At 42.9% G+C, this 19,326-nt stretch overlaps 2 protein-coding genes across 6 annotated transcripts; both read left to right on the forward strand.

The window, feature by feature from the left end:
- Nucleotides 1-23: 23 nt before the first annotated feature.
- Nucleotides 24-3,822, forward strand: LOC113583097 (polypeptide N-acetylgalactosaminyltransferase 6-like). Its single transcript, XM_035522660.1, has 10 exons — nt 24-493; nt 716-888; nt 1,017-1,166; nt 1,306-1,540; nt 1,664-1,781; nt 2,070-2,268; nt 2,556-2,692; nt 2,921-3,022; nt 3,351-3,521; nt 3,709-3,822. The coding sequence occupies exons 1-10, from the start codon at nt 24-26 to the stop codon at nt 3,820-3,822; spliced, it is 1,869 nt and encodes a 622-aa protein (XP_035378553.1).
- Nucleotides 3,823-4,440: 618 nt separating this feature from the next.
- g6pd (glucose-6-phosphate dehydrogenase) lies at nt 4,441-13,431 on the forward strand. 5 transcript variants are annotated; one of them, XM_035522523.1, is made up of 15 exons: nt 4,543-4,717; nt 5,172-5,204; nt 5,338-5,368; nt 6,146-6,267; nt 8,161-8,198; nt 8,289-8,397; nt 8,474-8,691; nt 8,802-8,960; nt 9,273-9,398; nt 9,709-9,802; nt 10,175-10,361; nt 10,585-10,820; nt 11,129-11,205; nt 11,350-11,442; nt 11,610-13,431. In XM_035522523.1, exons 3-15 carry the CDS (start codon nt 5,365-5,367, stop codon nt 11,698-11,700), a joined length of 1,554 nt encoding a protein of 517 aa, XP_035378416.1. In that variant the 5' UTR covers nt 4,543-4,717; nt 5,172-5,204; nt 5,338-5,364; the 3' UTR covers nt 11,701-13,431. The 5 variants fall into 5 exon arrangements, with proteins under 5 accessions (XP_035378414.1, XP_035378416.1, XP_035378419.1 ...); XM_035522526.1 differs by lacking the exon at nt 5,338-5,368; XM_035522522.1 differs by lacking the exon at nt 5,172-5,204.
- The last annotated feature ends 5,895 nt before the right edge of the window (nt 13,432-19,326 follow it).

Below are 19,326 nucleotides of genomic sequence, written 5' to 3' on the forward strand. Positions count from 1 at the left end.
CTTTCCCTTTGCTTGTAGACAGGATGCGTGTCCAGTTTCCTCTAAAGAAACTCAGACTACTCTTAATGTGTGTCTTACTAGCTTTAAGTATTTTCATGACTTTGTTATTTGTGCTGCAGAAAAACGTAAAGAGCCAGAACCCCTTAGGGCATAGCCTAGGTGCTCTTAGCACAGCTCCTAGGAGTTCAGGCAACAACTTTCCTTTTAAAAACACAGCCCCACTTCCACTGGTACCAGTGGTCTCTGCACCGCCAGCAAATGTGAGTTGCCCATCTGGGTTCTACAGCCCTGAGGATCTTCGGCCCCGCCTTGCGAGGCCGCCAGAGGATCCTGAGGGCCCCGGGGCCAATGGCAGAGGGTTTATTACGGACAAGTTGAGCCCAGCTGAACTGAGAGAGAAGCAAGAGGGCTTGGAAGGGACCGGCTTCAACCGCTTTGCCAGTGACCGCATCTCTCTGCACCGCAGCCTTGGCAACGACACCCGCCATGCAGAGTGAGTACCGTAAGGGAGCTGGTCTGCATCGTAACATCTCTGTAAATGGAGGTCTGTTTGTCACTGTGTCCTTTTTGACATTTTGACTTCCGTCAAACTTGATGGGCATGTGACGTAAGTGAAAGGAGTGCTATTAATCTTTGCAAAAATATCCCTCGATTTGTAAAATCAGTAGTAGAAACAGAGGGTTTGATGGACTCTCTATTGCTCCTCTTTTACAAGGTGTGTGGAGAGGAAATTTAGCCGGTGCCTGCGATTGCCAGACACTAGTGTGGTCATCGTGTTTCACAATGAGGCTTGGTCCACTCTCCTCCGCACTGTCTATAGTGTTCTTCACACCTCTCCGGCAATACTGCTCAGAGAGATAATCCTGGTGGATGATGCTAGCACCCAGGGTAGGCAGAAGTTGGCACACTGGGTTCCTTCGTTTGCAACCTCTTCAGGACCACAAGCTATGAACTCCCAGGTAGATGGAAAATGGGAAAATGGGATGTCTGAATGTGTCTGGATCCACTCCCTCCAGATCATCTGAAGGCTCCGCTGGAATTGCACATGGAGCCTCTGAGGGTGGTGCGCATTGTGCGGCAGAAGCAGAGGAAGGGTCTGGTTCCTGCACGGCTGCAGGGAGCCCGAGAGGCTCAAGGACAGGTGCTCACCTTCTTGGACTCTCATTGTGAGTTGGATATACTTTTGGGCATGAGCCTGGCAACATATTGAAAGATTCCCTATAGTTCAGAATGTATCAATGATGGTGTACTGAAGTGTAAGCATTTCAAATGTATATTTCTGGGGTTTTTTTTATCCATTCTCAGGTGAGTGTTTCCATGGCTGGTTAGAACCTCTTTTGGTGCAGCTGGTAGAAGAACCCAGGGCTGTTGTGAGTCCTGAAATTGCTGTAATTGATCCAAACACACTAAAGTTTACCAAGCCAGTCCCCGGTGACCGACCGCGAAACCGTGGAAACTTTGACTGGGAACTGAACTTTGGCTGGGAGTCTATTCCTGAACAAGAAAAAGTGAAATACAAAGATGAGACTTACCCTGTGAAGTGAGGGCACTTAACTATGCTCTGTATTCATTTATGCTTGCAACCCATCACACACACACAGCTGTCGCATAGACTCACATAATTGCAAAAAGTCACCTCTACTTGATTGTGCTTGTGTTTCAGGACTCCAGCTTTTGCTGGTGGCCTGTTTTCCATTAATAAAGACTTTTTCGAGCATATTGGGACATATGATGACCAGATGGAGATTTGGGGAGGAGAGAACATTGAAATGTCCTTCCGAGTAAGTCTCACCATTAAACTGGGGGGTGGGCTGGTGCTTAGGTTTGTCTGAAGCAGTACGTTCTTGTGCAGGTTCTTTAGAATGGCCTTGAAGGGCCCCTTTTCCAAACGTAGCTTTTCTACTCTAGAATTGCGAATACAAAGTGAATTTCCAATGTACTGTAGAATTTAGTTCAGGGGTCATAAATTGCACTTATGTTACCTGGCAACGTCAAAAATGCTTGATATGGTGAGCAGTCTGTGCAGTCCCTAACTGTTACCACATGGCATGTCTTGATTGCCTATCCAGGTGTGGATGTGTGGGGGTCAGGTGAAGATTGTCCCCTGCTCTGTGGTGGGGCATATTTACCGTAACAGGAGTCCCTACTCCTTCCCAAAGGGCTTAGAGGTGGTAGTGCGCAACCAGGTGCGAGTAGCCGAGGTCTGGATGGACGACTACAAGAACATCTTCTACCGCAGAAACCAGAAGGCTGCTGAAATAGCACAGAATGTAAATTGATGCTTCTTAGTTTGTTTCCTAGATGATGATTAGCTGAGCCCATTTTACTGGTTGAAAACCAGGAACTAAGCATACTGTAAATTGGACTGAAGTTTTTAACTTGTAACTTGCTATACAGTGTCATAGTTAAAAACAAGCCCAACCCAGTAATGTACACTAACACTTAGAAAACAAATGATACTAAGTATGTGTTTAAATGTTTTGAGGTGTTATTTCTGGCCTGAATATTTGACAAAGGTAATATTAATGACCTCCTTTCTTTTTTGCCTGGAGTACTGCAGAAGTCTTATGGTGATGTTTCCCAGCGCCTGGAACTCCGAAAACGTCTGGAGTGTAAAAACTTCTCCTGGTACCTGGAGAATGTTTACCCAGAAGCTTTTGTGCCAGAACTGGCCCCAGCCTTGTCTGGTTCGGTAATGCTGCCCCATGGAGTTATTGTAGAACATATCACACTAGGTTTTATCAGCATTGAAATTCAAATTGAAGGCATTAATAGAATTTTACATTTCAGATACTTATTCTGAATTCATGTTACCTGCTGAATGTACTAAATTGAAGTTTTGTCCACTAGATTTGCCAAACAGAGGAACACTGATTTGCGTTAGAAATTTTTGTCCATCTTTGTATACGGTTGTTTGTAGCTGAAGAATGTGGGCTCAGACACTTGCCTTGATATTGGTGAGAAGAGGCCCATAAGGAAACCTGTGATTCTATACATGTGCCACTACATGGGTGGTAATCAGGTACTGTCATGTAAACTACAGTGTTTGTCAAAATTTGTCAGCCAATGTATATATTATGATTACCATGTTTCTAAAAGTCTTAGACATGTATTGGACATGTTGACACATTGTATTAGCATATTGACATATAAGTATTAGACATACTGATGTGGTTCTTTTACGTCTTAGTGCTATGCTCTGTGATTGGTTAAGTGACCTTGCAATCACATTGGGTTGCTGGTTTGTCAGTACAAACCTAACCATCTTAATGCTCCTTGTTTGGCATCTTAACATGTAGCGTGTTCATAAACAAATGTTATACCACAACCTGTTAATTCCAACCCCCCAGCATTTTGAATACACGTCTCGGCAGGAGCTGCGACACAACACAGCCCTGCAACTGTGTCTGCACGCGACGATCGAGCCGGAGCCTGTACGCATTGAGCTGTGTAACAGTAAGGGTGGCAGCACAGTGCCAGCGCCACAGCAGCAATGGGCACTGACCTTCCTGTCAGCACAGGTACTAAAACGCCTCACAGCACCACTCTGCACGCACCGAGTATAAGATCACTTAAGGATTTACTGACTTCTAGTTATTTTATTTTATTTGTTTATTTATTTATTTTTTAGATTTGTGGATGTTTTTAATTCAAGTGAGGTCTATTACAGTAACCTTTTGTCGTGTGTCTCTCACCCCCCCCCCCCAGCGTTATCTTCTGCAGAGCAAAGTATTTAAGAAGTGTCTAACAGCAGATGCTGGGAAAGCCATTATGAAAGACTGCAACCCTGCTGACAAATACCATCACTGGGTGTTCCATTGATCTGTAATGCCACTGTCTCGTTCTGTCGAAAAGAAAGAGGAACTGACTGGGCTTAACATCAGAATTGGGAGGTGTAAACCCCATAACCCCTTGTTGTGGTGGTGTTTTTTTTTGTTTGTTTGTTTTTTGTTCCCCACCCCCCCACCCCCCCCACCCCACTGTGTAATCAAGTGCTACTGTCAATGTGGAAACATACTGAAGCCTATTTTAACAGACAGGTTATAAGACAAACTTTCATGTAGATGGTGTGGAATGAACTCGCTATTGTACAATAATTTAATTCAGCTCATGTATGTATTGTGTTAACGCTGCTATATTTTGAAAAGAAAGTTGCTAAAAGTCCTCTGCGGAATTTTGTCTTTGCTTATAGCATCTGTCTTGATCCAAGCGCTGCTATTCCCTGCTGAATTTGAAGTGTTCTGTTCTGGTCTTGAGGAAAATTAAAAATAAAAATCTTGCCATAGATGATCCAGTCCATAGTGGATAGTGGATACTGGGTGAATACACCATCACAAAGGTATCAGGGTCCCAGCTCATTTTAATATGATGTGCCTACATGGATCCATTTGGGAAAGCCACTCCATCTCGATTCGGTTCATCAATCGGTAAGAACTGGTCTATGATTTTTGCTCCCGCCCCAGTCTGCCTTTACCGTGCGCCATACTGGTATGGCGTCATCGCCCAGGGATGGGAAGTCGGCCGAGTACTGGTGAGTTTTTCTCTACCCAATAACATCACAGAAACGCCGTGTCACATTAATGGGGGAAGAAGGAAGCGCATTCAAAGAAATGTATTGCTAGCAGGCGTTCGTGCTCGTCCGGCTCTCGAGATTGCGGTGCGAATTTGGCTCTTTGGCCGTCGTTTCTCCTTCGTGTGTGTCCGTGACCGCGTAAATGTAAGTAACATCCCGGCCGGTTCATCTGTATGGCTGCTAGTTAGCCATGTTTCCTTACAAGTGTCCAGCTGGCTAGGAGCCTGGGCTTCACTGATGGCTAACCCGGGCTAGCTAGCTGGCTACATCACTATGGTGTGCGTCGTCTTGTGTTCAGTTGTGCTCCAGTCAGCTTGTTGAAGTTAAAGTTCGTTAACTAAATCTCTTAATGCCCTAATAACTATCCGGCAGGAGCTGAAAGCACAATTCTGTGGCGATAGCCATCAAGGACGGTGCCGCGGCTTGGGTTTAGCCCTCTACTACGACCTGGGGTTGGATTAAACGTCTCTCCAGAGAATAACGTTATAGTTAGCTAAGATAAATGGTTTAACGTAAACGGCGGGTTTTGCTAAAGGGATTCGGCCGTTTAGTTGCGTAAATATTTACATCGTTTCTGTACCGTCATCTTGGATCACAGAAGAGCCGTAGAAAATAGACCAAGGACAGACTGGTAGGCTCAAATTGTGTGTGTGTGTGTGTCGTCCGCATTTTCTATTGTAAAATGCATGTTTGTGTACGAAATGTGCCTGATGGCTAACAGGTCAGACCAGTTGGTTATTAGTGGAATTGTTTTACCTTAACAGCTTCTTAAGGCTCTTGAACCAAATAACATGGGTAAGGAAAGAAACAGTTGAATAAAACTGTTCTTTATTTTAATCAACTAATCAACATCTGTGTCGCGCTGTTGATTTCTCCCATTTTGTCTTTAAAATAATTAAGCTGTATGCTCACATTTTTTGTTTTCAGCAACACAGTATTTTGCTTCGTCACTGTGACTCCTCTTGGCGTTAGCAGTTTATTAAGCCTGCTTCTATCTTTTAGACACTCAACTCAGGAGGCTTTGGTGCTATCAACGCTTTCTTGGCATTTGTGCATGTGAAAGTTCTTGGAAGCTGACTTTCCTCTTTGAATTCAGCTGTTTATGCAACTTTAAAATCTGATAAAAGGCTTAAATCAAAGGTACCTGGCTCTAGTCCTGGATGGCTGGTGTTCCCTTTTCAGACACTTGATTCAACTTCTCACTTACATACCAGCTTTAGTAGGTGTGTTGGTGCAGGGAAACCACTCTGCTGGACTCTGGCCCGTCAGTACTGGAGTTGAGCAGTCCTGATGTGCGTTATCTAGTGCTGCTTTTCAATTAGTGCTCAGAACCAGAACTACCAAAGTGGGAAAAATGCAAACTTGGTGAATATTTAAAAAAAATAATAATGGCAGGATGAATATTCCATAATGTAGATATTTGTAAAGTGCATATCCAGACAGTGGATCACTGTAGTTAAGTCATTTCCTCACACCTCTGATTGTGGGAGCTGGTTCTAGAAGCTATCTGAAAAGTAGCATCAGAGCAGAGTCCTACCACATCATCTCACCATTTTCTCACATCTCTTGCAGAGAAGATGAGCACCCTGCCGCTCTCTCGCTCTGAGGTGTTCGGAGAGCTGAGGAGAGAGCTGTACGATGATGAGGAATTTCACCAGTCTGATGTGCACATCTTCATCATTATGGGTGCCTCGGTGAGAGAGAGAGTGTGTGTGTGTGGGGGGGGGGGGGGGGTTAGGGGGCTTATTGAGAGGAGTGTGGCTTGTTTTTTTTTAGGGGGGCACGACAGCAAAGCCTCTTGTCTTTCAATCCTTTCAGAACATTTCCAATATAACATCCGCAAACCATGTTTTTACGTTTGGATCTGATCAGGTGACCTTATGACTGTACATGTAACATCTTCATTACCTTCTGGCATTAACTTATGTACAGAATCTTTAGGGCTGATGGGGCTAACTGATTTTGTCATTTTTTTCTAACCAGTAAATGCACTTGAGGTTTATATTCTAAACATTAGGCTCCAGTTATATGTTCATGGTCCACTTAGTATCCGATATGAACCACACATAATTACAAACTTGATCCTAATGGAAATGAATGAGTTATTACTAGTGTTTATTTAAACATCACCCTTGTAAAATTATTACAAGAATTATTGGGTGGATTTGGCAGCAATAAAAATTTGGAAAACCCAAAGTATCTAAATCCTTAAGAATCTGGTAAATTATAAGTGTCTTTGGAATATTAACATTGTAATGAGTAATTAAAACTAGCTCTTGCATTTAAAAATGTTATTTCTAAATTGCATGGCAGTATGAAACTGATTTAAACTCTCAACCATATCTTGGATCTCCCTTTATAAATGGGTTCTGTCTTTCTCTGAGCAGGAAATAGCGATGCAGTTATGCAATCAGTGAAAAAAAATGAGCAGATGAGGAAATGGATGTCAAGCAGACAGTATAGTGGGGTGGCGCGGCTTGAGTAATGCAGAAAAACCACAACGGTGGACTGTTTTATGGCCTTGAATACTGATTGGTTAGGGATGATGACAGCAGGCCACGGATTGGCCAGATGTTATGAAAGTGCTGGCTGGAAAGTCTGGAAACTAAGAATGAGCATTAGAGCTTTACCCAAGTCCAAAAGAACGATCGTAGATCATAACTAAAGCACCAAACAAAAAATGCGAAACCGGTCATGCTAGATAGAATTTCAGCTGCGTGTAATCACTGCTGCGGTTCTCTGTCTGAGGAGCCCAGTGGCTCCCCTCCTTGTGTTTTCTTCCTTTGGGAATAGGTGTGGTGTGAGGGAGCCAGATTCTGTGCCATTATTCCTAGTCGGCACTTTTCTTTCAACAGGGTGTCGTGGCTAGGTAACAGGTGTACAGCAAGATCAAAATGCTGAGTCATGTTTCGTAAATGGAGCTTTATTGTATTTGATTTCCTGGCTCAGATTTTAAGATTTTGTTTACTGCATTTATGGTACTGAGCTATGTAGGTCTATTTTTACATTTGGCTATAGTGCGATTTGTAGACAGACATGATACAGTTGTGCAATTTTAGGGCAAATGTTATTTACCATCTTGCTTCATTAAATCTTAACCTTAAACCTTATAACGTACGGCTGACCATATATCTACCTTTTTGTGCTTCAGAAAAAGCAATGAAACTTTCTTGTTTACTAATTTCAAATGGGGCCTTATCTCTACAGGCTTTGCGCTCTGATTACAGCTGTTGAGTAACACGTTATTAGCTAAGGGGCTGTGCCTTGTGCAAGTTGATATGTAAGTTGTGACTGCACCAGTCAAAAGTGACAGTCTCAGCCAATATTGGGGCTTTACAAAGAGTTAGTATGATGATCTGGGTTTTTTTATTTGGGGGGGGGGGTCTTTTCAGCCATTATGGGTCAGCAGACGTTATTGTACACCTGATCTGTAGAGGACCGAATGTTTTATGTTCATAGCAAATCTGATGAAATAATATTTTATCCATTACAATGCATGCATTACAGACTTCAGCCAAGGATTTTTATAGCACTGCATGCCTTGTATATTTTTTGCATTTGTTTTTTTTTTTTTTTTTTACTTTTAGGGAGATCTGGCAAAAAAGAAGATTTACCCCACTCTATGGTAGGCAGACTGTTTTAATGTGTCGTAGTAATTGTTGAAACCCTACATTTTACAACAAACAGAACACACTGAAATTTTTTTCTCTTTCAGGTGGTTGTTCAGAGATGGTCTTCTCCCAGAACAAACTTACTTTGTTGGCTTTGCTCGCTCTGACTTGACCGTGGATGCCCTTCGCACAGCCTGCCTGCCCTACATGAAGGTACCTCCTCCCCGAATGTCTGCGTGCACATATCTGTGCGCGCACGCATAGAAACGCACCCGATTCCCTCCCTCAGGTGGCGGACACCGAGGCAGACCGTCTGGAGGCCTTCTTCATCCGTAACTCCTACATAAGTGGCAAATATGGAGACGAGGTTGCGTTCTCCAACCTGCACTCTCACCTGCTCTCCCTGCCCGGTGGAGCTGAGGCAAACCGCCTATTCTACCTCGCACTGCCGCCCAGCGTCTACCTTGATGTCACCAAGAACATCCACCGCCGTTGCATGAGCACCAAGTGAGGAGCACTGAGCTTTCACCTGAGTAGCGTACATGTGCCTGCGCGACCTCTGTGTGCGTCTGGCGGCAGACTCTGATTATGAGAAGGTTCTGCTTTGTGACTTAAAGGGGTTGGAACAGGGTGATTGTGGAGAAGCCATTTGGGCGTGACCTGCAGAGCTCGGAGGAGCTGTCCAATCACCTGTCCTCTCTCTTCACCGAGGACCAGATCTACCGTATAGATCATTACCTTGGCAAAGAGATGGTGCAGAACCTCATGGTCCTCAGGTAGGGTCCTTTTGCTTGGTCATGCTGGCTGTCCTTTGTATACCCCCCCCCCCCCCCGCTCTGTTTGTCAAGCACCTACTAAAAACAACATTCAGGTACACTCTCTCCCCCCCCCCCCCCCCCCCCCCCCGCTACCTTTGTCCCAGTGACATCTCTGTTTTGTCCATGACCGCTTCTGCCACTGCACTTGGCTGTCAAATGCAACTGTTCTTAATGTCTGTGTTGACCTGATGTGAAAGCCCTTGCCCTGTGGTTGTGATGGACGAATGAGACTTGCTCTGCTCTTCTCTAATAAGTAATCCTCTTTTCCAGGTTTGGAAACAGGATCTTTGGGCCAATATGGAACAGGGATAGTGTGGCCTGTGTAGTTCTGACCTTCAAAGAATCCTTCGGAACCCAGGGCAGGGGTGGATACTTTGATGACTTCGGCATCATCCGGTAAGCAGAGTTGGTCTGTCTGACTCGCACTGCGTGCTGGTTTCTGGCTAATTTAAAAAAGAAGAGATGAGGAGCCATGTTCATGACAATGTTGACTCTCCATGCTGTAATGCTTGCAAATTAAGTCAATGAGGGAATTTTGTAGGTGTCTTTTCAGGCTGTGTTGGGATAAAGAAGCTTTGGCATTAAACATTAAGCAGTAAATTTCCAGTACCAAGGTGGCAACAGCTTTGCATTCATCAGCAAGAGCTCTGTAGTTATTAATACTGCTCGGTTCAGTAATTGATATGATTTCCCTCTTTGCATCTAGTGATGTCATGCAGAATCACTTGCTGCAGATGCTGTGTCTGGTTGCTATGGAGAAACCCGCCTCCACCAGCTCTGATGATGTGAGAGATGAGAAGGTAAGAAGCTTGACAAGAAATCTGGCCCAAGACTGCCATGCTAGTTGTTCGTGAGGGATCACCGACTTTTCTTGGAGGATTTGTTGCAATATTACTAATCCCTTAAATAAGCAAGACATGATTTTGATCCTTGATGTCGTGTTGTTTCCCCCCTTCACGACTCTGATGTACCGTCACCATGGTTGATGTTGAAAAGTAGAGGGATGTTACAAAAAACGGAAGTACCACACAGGAAAAAAAAGACTTGAGTTAATGCATGTTTCCATTATGTTGTTCGATGTATGGGGAGACACTCATCAGTGAAAAGCCCAGTGATGCACCCTCGATTTTTCTCCTTTTCCCATCTTATAACTGCTTTGTTGCCCCCTGCAGGTGAAGGTGCTGAAGTGCATCACTCCTGTTTCTCTTGCCGACGTGGTTTTGGGCCAGTACGTAGGCGATCCCAAGGGAGAGGGAGAAGCTAGGCTGGGATATTTAGATGACCCTACTGTCCCGAAAGGCTCCACGCAGGCTACATTTGCCACAGCGGTTCTCTACGTAAGGAATGAACGTTGGGACGGTAAGTAGCAATTTTCTCTGGGTTCTGGTGGAAACTACCCAAGAGCGCTTGCTGCATGAGGCCAGACCACCTTGTAGGCTTTTTGTTGTCCCGGTGTTCGGAAAAACTGGAAAACGCTACCAAACCTCTAACTCTGCTGGGGAAACTCAGTCATATGCCGGCGCCTTTTCCCGTCCATCCTAAACGCGACGGCTCAGCCATGTCCTCCCCCCCCCCCCCCCAGGTGTCCCCTTCATCCTGAGGTGTGGGAAGGCGCTGAACGAGCGCAAGGCTGAAGTGCGGCTGCAGTTCAGCGACGTGCCGGGCGACATCTTCAGCGCGCAGTGCCGGCGAAACGAGCTGGTGGTGCGCGTGCAGCCCAACGAGGCCATCTACGCCAAGATGATGAGCAAGAAGCCCGGCGTGTACTTCAGTCCCGAGGAGACGGAGCTTGACCTGACCTACCGCAGCAGATACAGGGTGAGAGGAGGCAAGTGCAGGAGCTGCTTCCTCCTGCCACAGACCGACTATACGCGCCAGGGAAGCACAGCACTCGGTTTAGGTCACAAGCGCTCCAAGAGCGCTGACTCGCTGACGGGTTTTGTGCGACATTGGATGGTTTATAGCATCGGGTAGTATGATAATTAATCCGAACAGTGGGATTAGCTCGTTCGCCGATTTGTACCTTTTTACGGGATGTGTGGCTCATCTGCACTGAATTGATGAGTTAATAAAGGCACAACGCGAAAGGCCACTTGCGTTAAGCGCAACGTTCCATCTGTCCTCAGGACGTGAAGCTTCCCGACGCGTATGAGCGCCTCATTCTGGACGTGTTCTGTGGCAGTCAGATGCACTTCGTGCGAAGGTGAGGCTGCTTGCTTCGCTGTGCATTGCCGCCATATTGTTGCGTTGATGGGAGTTGCTGCATGCCATAGAATTGAGAGCAAGCAAAGCTTCCAGAACACTATGGTCGACTGCTCTGGGGTTTTTTTTTTCTCTCCTTTTAAAGTGATGAATTGAGGGAAGCTTGGAGGATCTTCACACCACTCCTCCATCAGATAGAGAAGGAAAAAACACCTCCCATTAGCTATAAATATGGAAGGTAAAATAAATTTGTCAAATCCTCAGATCCTTTTTCCTTTTCATAGTCTGATAAAGAAATGCATGTTTAAGTAGCCAAATGGCAAATTACGGCTTCTAGCCTTTCTGTTAAACACGGTGAAAGTGCATTCCTGTCCCGGTAACGTCATTTTTCCCTTTCGCTTGTAGCCGAGGACCAGCAGAAGCGGATGAGCTGGTACAGAGGGTGGGCTTCCGCTACGAGGGCACATACAAATGGGTCAACCCCCACAAACTGTGAGAGGAGCGAGGGAACAAATGGGTCAACCCCCACAAACAGAGGAGCGAGGGAACAGGGCGACAAGGTGGTGGAGGGCATCGAAACTGTAGGACTATGACTGAAGTGTGTACACTTGGGTTGGTATGTTTAGTCTGTTTGGAGTACATGAGTTTTAAAAAATTATTATTATTTTTTTTACCACTGACTAAAAGCTGGTGTGGACCGTGACCATGTAATGTAAAGTTTACACTTTTATATGGGGCTAGCTAAAGATTAGAAATAAAATTGCAAAATGAACAGCAGCTACTGCTATCATATTGTTTTGCTTTTTTAGTATTAAATGCAGTCAAGAATGCCTGGGTAGTGCTTGATAATTTAAAGTCAGTCACAAAGGTCTTAAATTATGCGCTTCTCTCTCACCAAAACACTGTTTGGGTGTTTGTTTTTTTTTTTCCACTTATACAATCCACATATTTGTATGTAATATTCATGTAATCCTTCATGCAATCACACAAATGGGTCATACAATTGAAGTTCAAACTTACGAGCCAGTTCGAGAAACAGTTTTGCAAGTAACGCTTTGCAGGTGCACTGTTAGATACTATAGCTCACTTATTCAGTGTGTTCGCCGTCCTCACACTTCGTGAGTGATTAGTCTCTGACCACAGGACTGATGTTGGCTGGTTATAATTGGGTGACAGACCAATATAAACCAAACTAACATTTATGAATGAAAACTTCAACAGCACTGCTGTGTCTATTTGACATGGTAGTGCCCTCACTGTGTGGATGGGGTGTTTGCTACCCAAATAAATTCCAGTTAGCAGGAATCATGTTCAGAAACTGACCAGTGCTAATGAGGCAGTTGCTGGCAGACAAACTGCATGGCCATAGAAGGGTTCATGTACGTACTTGCACAATTAAATGCGTCTATAACCTCGATGCACCTAATAGTATCCAGTGTGAGTCAAATGTGTGTTCCTAATTGGGTAACTGGTGAGTGTGTAGGATTTTACATTTACATTTATGGAATTTAGCAGATGCTCTTAGCACTTTTGTAAGTTTCTCTGGATGTCATTTACTCATAGAATACATCTTAGCCAGTACTGTAGGGTAGAGTTCGAGTTACCAGTGATCTAGAGTACTGTAGAAATAGAGCAATGCTGATGCCTAAAAGTACAAATTCCATACGGTCTCTAGGATGGTCTGATGAGGCATACAGAAACATCAAATGGTAAAAATCCAGATTTCCCCCCCAATAACGGAGAGATCATATGAGGTTGCTGTATTTGTAGCGGCTGATGACAAAGCAATATTTTGACTTAAAGCAATATGCTGTTATCTATTGAAATTATTTCATAATTGTGGTTGGTCAAGTTTCTAGACTCTAGACTCTTTCTCCTTTCCATTTTTTTGGGCCTTCATGCTCAACTCCATGCCGCCTCCACCGGGTAAAACTAAATTCCCTGAATTCGTCAAGCAAGGCGTGGCGTATAAAGTAAATCTATAGCCTATTCAGCATTTCGTAGAAGGTCAGATTGAGGGACTTAATACAAGTGAAGTGAGTACTTCTGTCATACCATAGCTATAAAACTTTTTTCACCAGTTGGGGTTAACAGTTGGTTTGCTTGTGTTGCTATTTTTATTTTTATTTTTATTTTTTTTAGCTCTTCCTCCCCAATTCAGTAGCTCTTAATAGATCTCCTAATGGATATTGCTCAATAAATGTATCAATAAACAAAACTAAGAGGCCTACAACTGTCTGTGTATTCTGTTAAGGATACTACATGCATTTCAAAAGCATGTGCAGGACAAAGGGCAATTGCAGTGCCATCATATGTAACCTCAATGTTAAGTATTAGGAAATACAGTATGCATTTAGCATTGCAAAAAAGTCTTGTAGGTACTGCTACACAGTGAAAATGCAGCTAGATTATTTGACATATCTTGTTTACTAAAATATTTTATGTTGGCACTACGAATACAAAACCGTTGTAGTTACAAATCACTCTAGCCGACTGCTAAGTGTGACTTGATCTGCTATGTGACGACAAACTGCAGTCTCAGTTTTGAGGAGAATTCAGTTTGAGCAGCATTCTCTCTTCAAGATGTTCACATTGGTTAAGTGGGATATGTGTTAGTGGTCACAAGCAGGGAATGTACAATGTAACTTAAACTAGTTTCACACAGGATTTCCTTTATGACAAGTATATGGAAAGTCCTGAGTGTGGAAAGCGTAAAATTTTAGTTGTAATGAGTCCACATGCCTTATGGTCTCTTTAAAGCTGCGCTATGTAAGATTGGATAATTGCCAACCTCTGACAATTAACTAGTGGAAATATGTAACTGCATGAAATGTGCAGAAGAACATTTTCTAACTGGAATTGTGCTGTGTTCCATTACCCTGAGTAGATTTATCTGATGGTTGCGAGTGTGTTCAGTCAGGACTGTAAGTCGCTTTGGATAAAAGCATCAGCTAAATGCCATAAATGTAAACATAAATGGTAACATAGACCAGGCCAGGTCCTCAATCCCAGGAACAGGAACTCGGGCGGCAGCATCCACACCGGGAACAGGAACTGGAACAGGCTCAGTAACGTTTTCTATGCCTGGAACAGGCTGGCTGGCACCCTCAACGTCAGAGACAGGAACGGGCAGGGTGGTTTGCAGGACAGCCACTGGGACTGGAGGAGTGACCCTGGAGGAACACAAACAGAGAACCGACTAGGCAGCTCCCAAGGCTCACACGGGCCATGGGAAGCTCGCAGTGGGCTTGAGAGCTAACCGAGTACCGGTTTTCTCAGCATTCCATCCATCTTTCCACGTCTTCCGCCCATTTAGCCATTCACGACAAATGCACCTATATGCGAGAATTTACGGTATTTCGCTGTTCCGCAAACTTGTGCTCCCTAAGCAGAGAAAGACTCGTAGTTTTTGAAGAGCTTTGGCGTAGGCAAGCACTTTTACTACATTTAAGATCATAGCGAGATCATAGAAACTATAAGTAAAATTAATGCTATTTAAAATTACATGGATCTTCTAAAATTGAACTTTTGTGACTATAAAAAATATGAAAATGTTAACAGTTAAAAAAAAATTACAGAACTGTTGTTTGACTATAGACAATTTACATACTTGTTGTAAAACGATTTAGCTGCTGCTTCCAATTCTGACTGAACACAACATGAGCAATTGAGGATTAAGGATCTTACTCAGGGGCCCAACAGTGTCAACCATCTGATTACTAGTTACCTTAACCTGAGCTACCACTGCCCCAATTACATAAATGTTGTTTTAGCTCCCAGATCTTTATTCTGAGTAAGGGCAATGGACTTTGCTTTTGCCAGACTAGGCAATAAAATCTTTATTACAAAGAAATTACAGAACTGTTCTATTGCAATTGTAATTTTAAGAAAATATTATTTAATAGTTACAAATATTTTTAATCAAGAAGATTACACAATCTTTATACATGGCAATAATAACACATAACTCAATCACCTAACTGGATAATGCATAATGGCACCTATGAGAACCTTGCATGTGCTCACTTCTTACAGTATCCTCTGTTAATCACTGATAGAACAATCATTCTTGCTCAAACAAAGGCTTTTTTATGTCTCATTAAAATTTAATTTTAATATGAAGACACTTTTTTTTGTCAATTCTAATTTGAGGATAAAGAGACATTGTCATTTTTCAGTAGCTTTACTGAAGGTCACTGGATCATGGATCCTCGTGGGAAAGAAATACTATACCAGAAATCTAATTCTCAGCAGGCGACCTCAGGTCTACACCTCATCTTATTTCCTCTCAGTATTAGGTTTTCTAGAGCATTTGTTTGTTTATCTCTAGATGCAGAAGAAAAATGTCAATGCCCCTGAAAGTGAACTGGTCCAAGGGGGCGCCAAAGACCCCTTAGCCCCCGATGTTGAATAAGAGAAGACTGAAGCCAAGGAGAAGAAAACTGCTTGGAAGAAAACCATTTCATAACCTAAAATAAACAGTGAAATGTTTTTGAACTAATTTTCTGACAAATGTTTATTAAAGTTCATTAAAATTGAATTTGTCTTTTGAATGCACATAATCCTCTTTCAATAGTTACAGAAATAGTTATGCAATTTTCTATGACTATATTTTTCTATGACTATAAATTTTCTATGACTATAGAAAATTTGCATATGTTTTGAAATGTCACATTACATAAGGCAATGAAGCATAAGTGTAATGAGGCTCTCTGTTGTCAGCCTAGTCAGAAAAATTTTTAAGTTACAGCTATTACATACCTGTCCTACAGAAATATTATGTAAATGTTCTAAAAACATCACACTGATGTGGCTGGCTGTTCCCAGCTAGACAGAAATATATTTTTAAAAAGAAATTATATACATTTTTTATTACTATAGAAATTTCATATAAATATTCTAAAGTTACTGAAGGTTTTTGTTAAAAAAACAAAAGTCTGATTCAGACCTGAGCTCCAGAGGTCTCCAATTCAGGTTTTCTTTATAGTGTATTGGAAAAAAGGTTCTATAAGGTCAAAGAACATTCAGTAAAATATCTTTAATATAAGTCTGGTTGTAACCTGAGGTAACCCTAACCCTACCAGAGCTGCAAAGGTCTCTACGGGAGAGACCAGACAGTCTGGTTCGTCACCATCAACTGGAGCTTACATTTCCCCTTTTTGTTTTCACTAATGACCGGTTATTTCTAAAATGTGGAAAGAAATACACATTTTCTCTGTAAAGTCATAGAACGTTTATGTAAAATGTCTGTGATGTCAAGTCAAATTTATTTATATATATCGCAACAGATGTTGTCACAAAGCGGCTTTACAAATGTCATAGTTCAAGCCCCAATGAGCAAGCCAAGGGTGACAGTGGTAAGGAAAAACTCCCTAGAGCATGAGGAAGAAACCTTGAGAGGAATCAAGACTCAGAGGCGGAAGGCGGAAGGCGGGGGGGCATCCTCCTCTGGCCAACAAAGGTCACAACAATAAGATGCAGAATAAATAGTGAAAGAGTCCAGATTTCTAGAAGTCCTAGTCTGGTCCCGATGGTGTATCTTGGCAGAAAGAGAAGATAGATTATTAGGCATTTCCAGGTATGATTGTGTGTAAATTGGGGAACTGTAATGTGAAAGATGGACTCAGGCAGATCTAGATATGGCAGCATAGCTAAAAGGAAAGAGCCAGAAGGAACCACAGGTGTGAGCCCTGGAACATCAGCAGTCCCCTGCTCACAGTAAAGAAAACTGAGTGACAAAAGGGAGGTGGTCCACGGACCCCAGATCTACACCTTTACCAAAGATAGGAAGGAGTTAATAACAAGCTGTACAGAGGAGCCGGGACCATACCTCATCATCTGGTTCACAGAAACAGCAAGGCCAACTGACACACCTTTTTAATGTTTTTCTTTGTAATCTCAAACTACCTCAACTCATTAGTGCCGACATGTATGACTATCTTACAAAATTTATGTTCAGCCTGCACCTTGAGATTTGCCCTGATGTCAGGCTGTATTACACTATGGCTGATGGTGTCTCTGCTAAGACTGAGGAACTGGTTGTCAGAAGGGAGGAACATTGCTCCGTGAACACATTGGCCCCTATATGTTAATGCTGCACAAAACAAAGTCTAAATATATGGCTGGAAAAAAAAAAGCCTGACTGCTTTTATTGTCTATGATTATTTATGACCTATCTGCTATACCAAGGAAACTGACTCATCGGTATTTTCTAGTGTGGTCATAACCAGGTAATAAATGCATCACAAGAACTTTGTAGGAAGCTAGCAGAGGAACTCACCAGAACTATGCACTGTAATAGCTGTAAAACATTTAAAACAAATTTCTGCCACAAATAAACCTTTGAGTAAAAGCTCTAAATGCACCTCTGTGATTTTTCGTGCACTTCGCTATAAAATATTCTTTGATGTGCCTATGAACAACTTATCCAAAAAAGGAAAAAAACACAATCTGCTACATAGTAAATGTGGTTAAAAAATGTGGTAAATAAAACCCCAGACAGATAGCAAATTTTATATGTTATATGGGATTCAAAGGGGTTGTGTAGACAGATGAAGAGGATAGTTGCATCAAAGCCTTTTTAAAAAGGTTCTGTCAAAGAAAATACAAAGGGCACACATTTATAGTACACAAGTATGATGCATATCTTATGTTGAATCATCTGGTGAAAGAAGGGGTCATCCCTAGTATCATAGCACAAGAGGAGAAGACCTTTGTCCTTTAAAGACAACACTTATGAGCAGAGATACTCATAAGAGGCTCTCGTTCCTACCGATGAAAGTAAATACCCTTTCAAAAACCATGAGCTTTACAGATGAAAAGAAAGAAAATTCCCACATTTCTGGAATATCTGAGAACAGGTAATCGAACAGGTAATCGGTAACCCAACATGTAATCTGACACTGAACGATATTCTTGGCGTATTTTAACCAACCCCGTTGGATCTTCCTTCATGTGGATGGTCGCAAACAGTACAGATCTCCTTCTCAAATTGATCGTATAAGGACCTGTGTACCCTTAACCACACTGTGGTAGCCCAGACAGGAGCTTTCCCTATTATGTGCGAAACTACATAGGATATATGTGCTTGATCTGTAGTAGAAGGGGAATTATTAATGTAAAGGGAACACTGGAGCAAAAATCCTTTGCATTCCTTCGGTCTGCCATCGTACTTGTCTGGCTTGCTTATTGGGAAGACAATCACAGTCTGCTCTGTTATGGCAGTAACTGTTTGAGGCACCTGAACTGATTGCGGGGAGTGCAGAGACCACAGAAAGACAGATAGTTCTGTCAAATTCTCCGCTATCATCTGTAGCTGTGTCTGTTGGTCATGTTGTTATTAGGTGAGGGCAGAGACAGACTGGATGAATCCTCCAAACATTTGCTGGTGTTGTTCCAGTAATCTCGCTTGGTTGGCAATAGCCGAAGAAAGGGAATCAATGTCTGCCATCTGCGTGATGGCGAAGTATTCTGTCATGAGCCAGACCGGAGACAGACGCTTGCAGTTGTGAACAACAGAGCTGATTGTGTTTACAAAATGACAATCCGGGTTTGGGGTAAAATAAGAGACAGTGGTCGGTATCCACAGTAGTAAGCCAGCACATGAGGAGTTGACAACTGAACAAACCAGTAAACAATCCAGAACACATAATACCAGGTAGCAGCCCAAAAGGCAAACTAGCCAGGTAGGGTCCAGATTAAGACAATAACCCAAACACAGAACAAGCTGTAATCCTGAAAGGCAGATAGAAATGAATACTCGGTACACACATACAGACCATGGTGACACTTGGCAACAAACACATGGAAATGGATGGGTTTGAATAGACATGGAACTAGCGAGAAACAGGTGAGAACAAATAGCAGTCCAGGGATGCAGATCTGATGAGGGCATGACGATTAGAGGAACCGGAATGAGTGACCGGAGAGCTCGCAACAGCTGAATGCTAAGAGATGGGGTTTGGCCTAGGGAGCATGACACTGATATCTCAGATGGCTTCCACTTGGCGGTATCCCCATGGCAACCTTCAATAATGGAGGAAATGTAGACCAAGCTACTGCTAGATGTTGAGGCATTTGTATCTTCCCTCAGTCCTGTTACATGGCAAGGGTGTGTTCTGAA

Source organism: Electrophorus electricus, chromosome 24, assembly GCF_013358815.1.
Source record: "Electrophorus electricus isolate fEleEle1 chromosome 24, fEleEle1.pri, whole genome shotgun sequence".
Lineage (NCBI taxonomy): Eukaryota > Metazoa > Chordata > Actinopteri > Gymnotiformes > Gymnotidae > Electrophorus > Electrophorus electricus.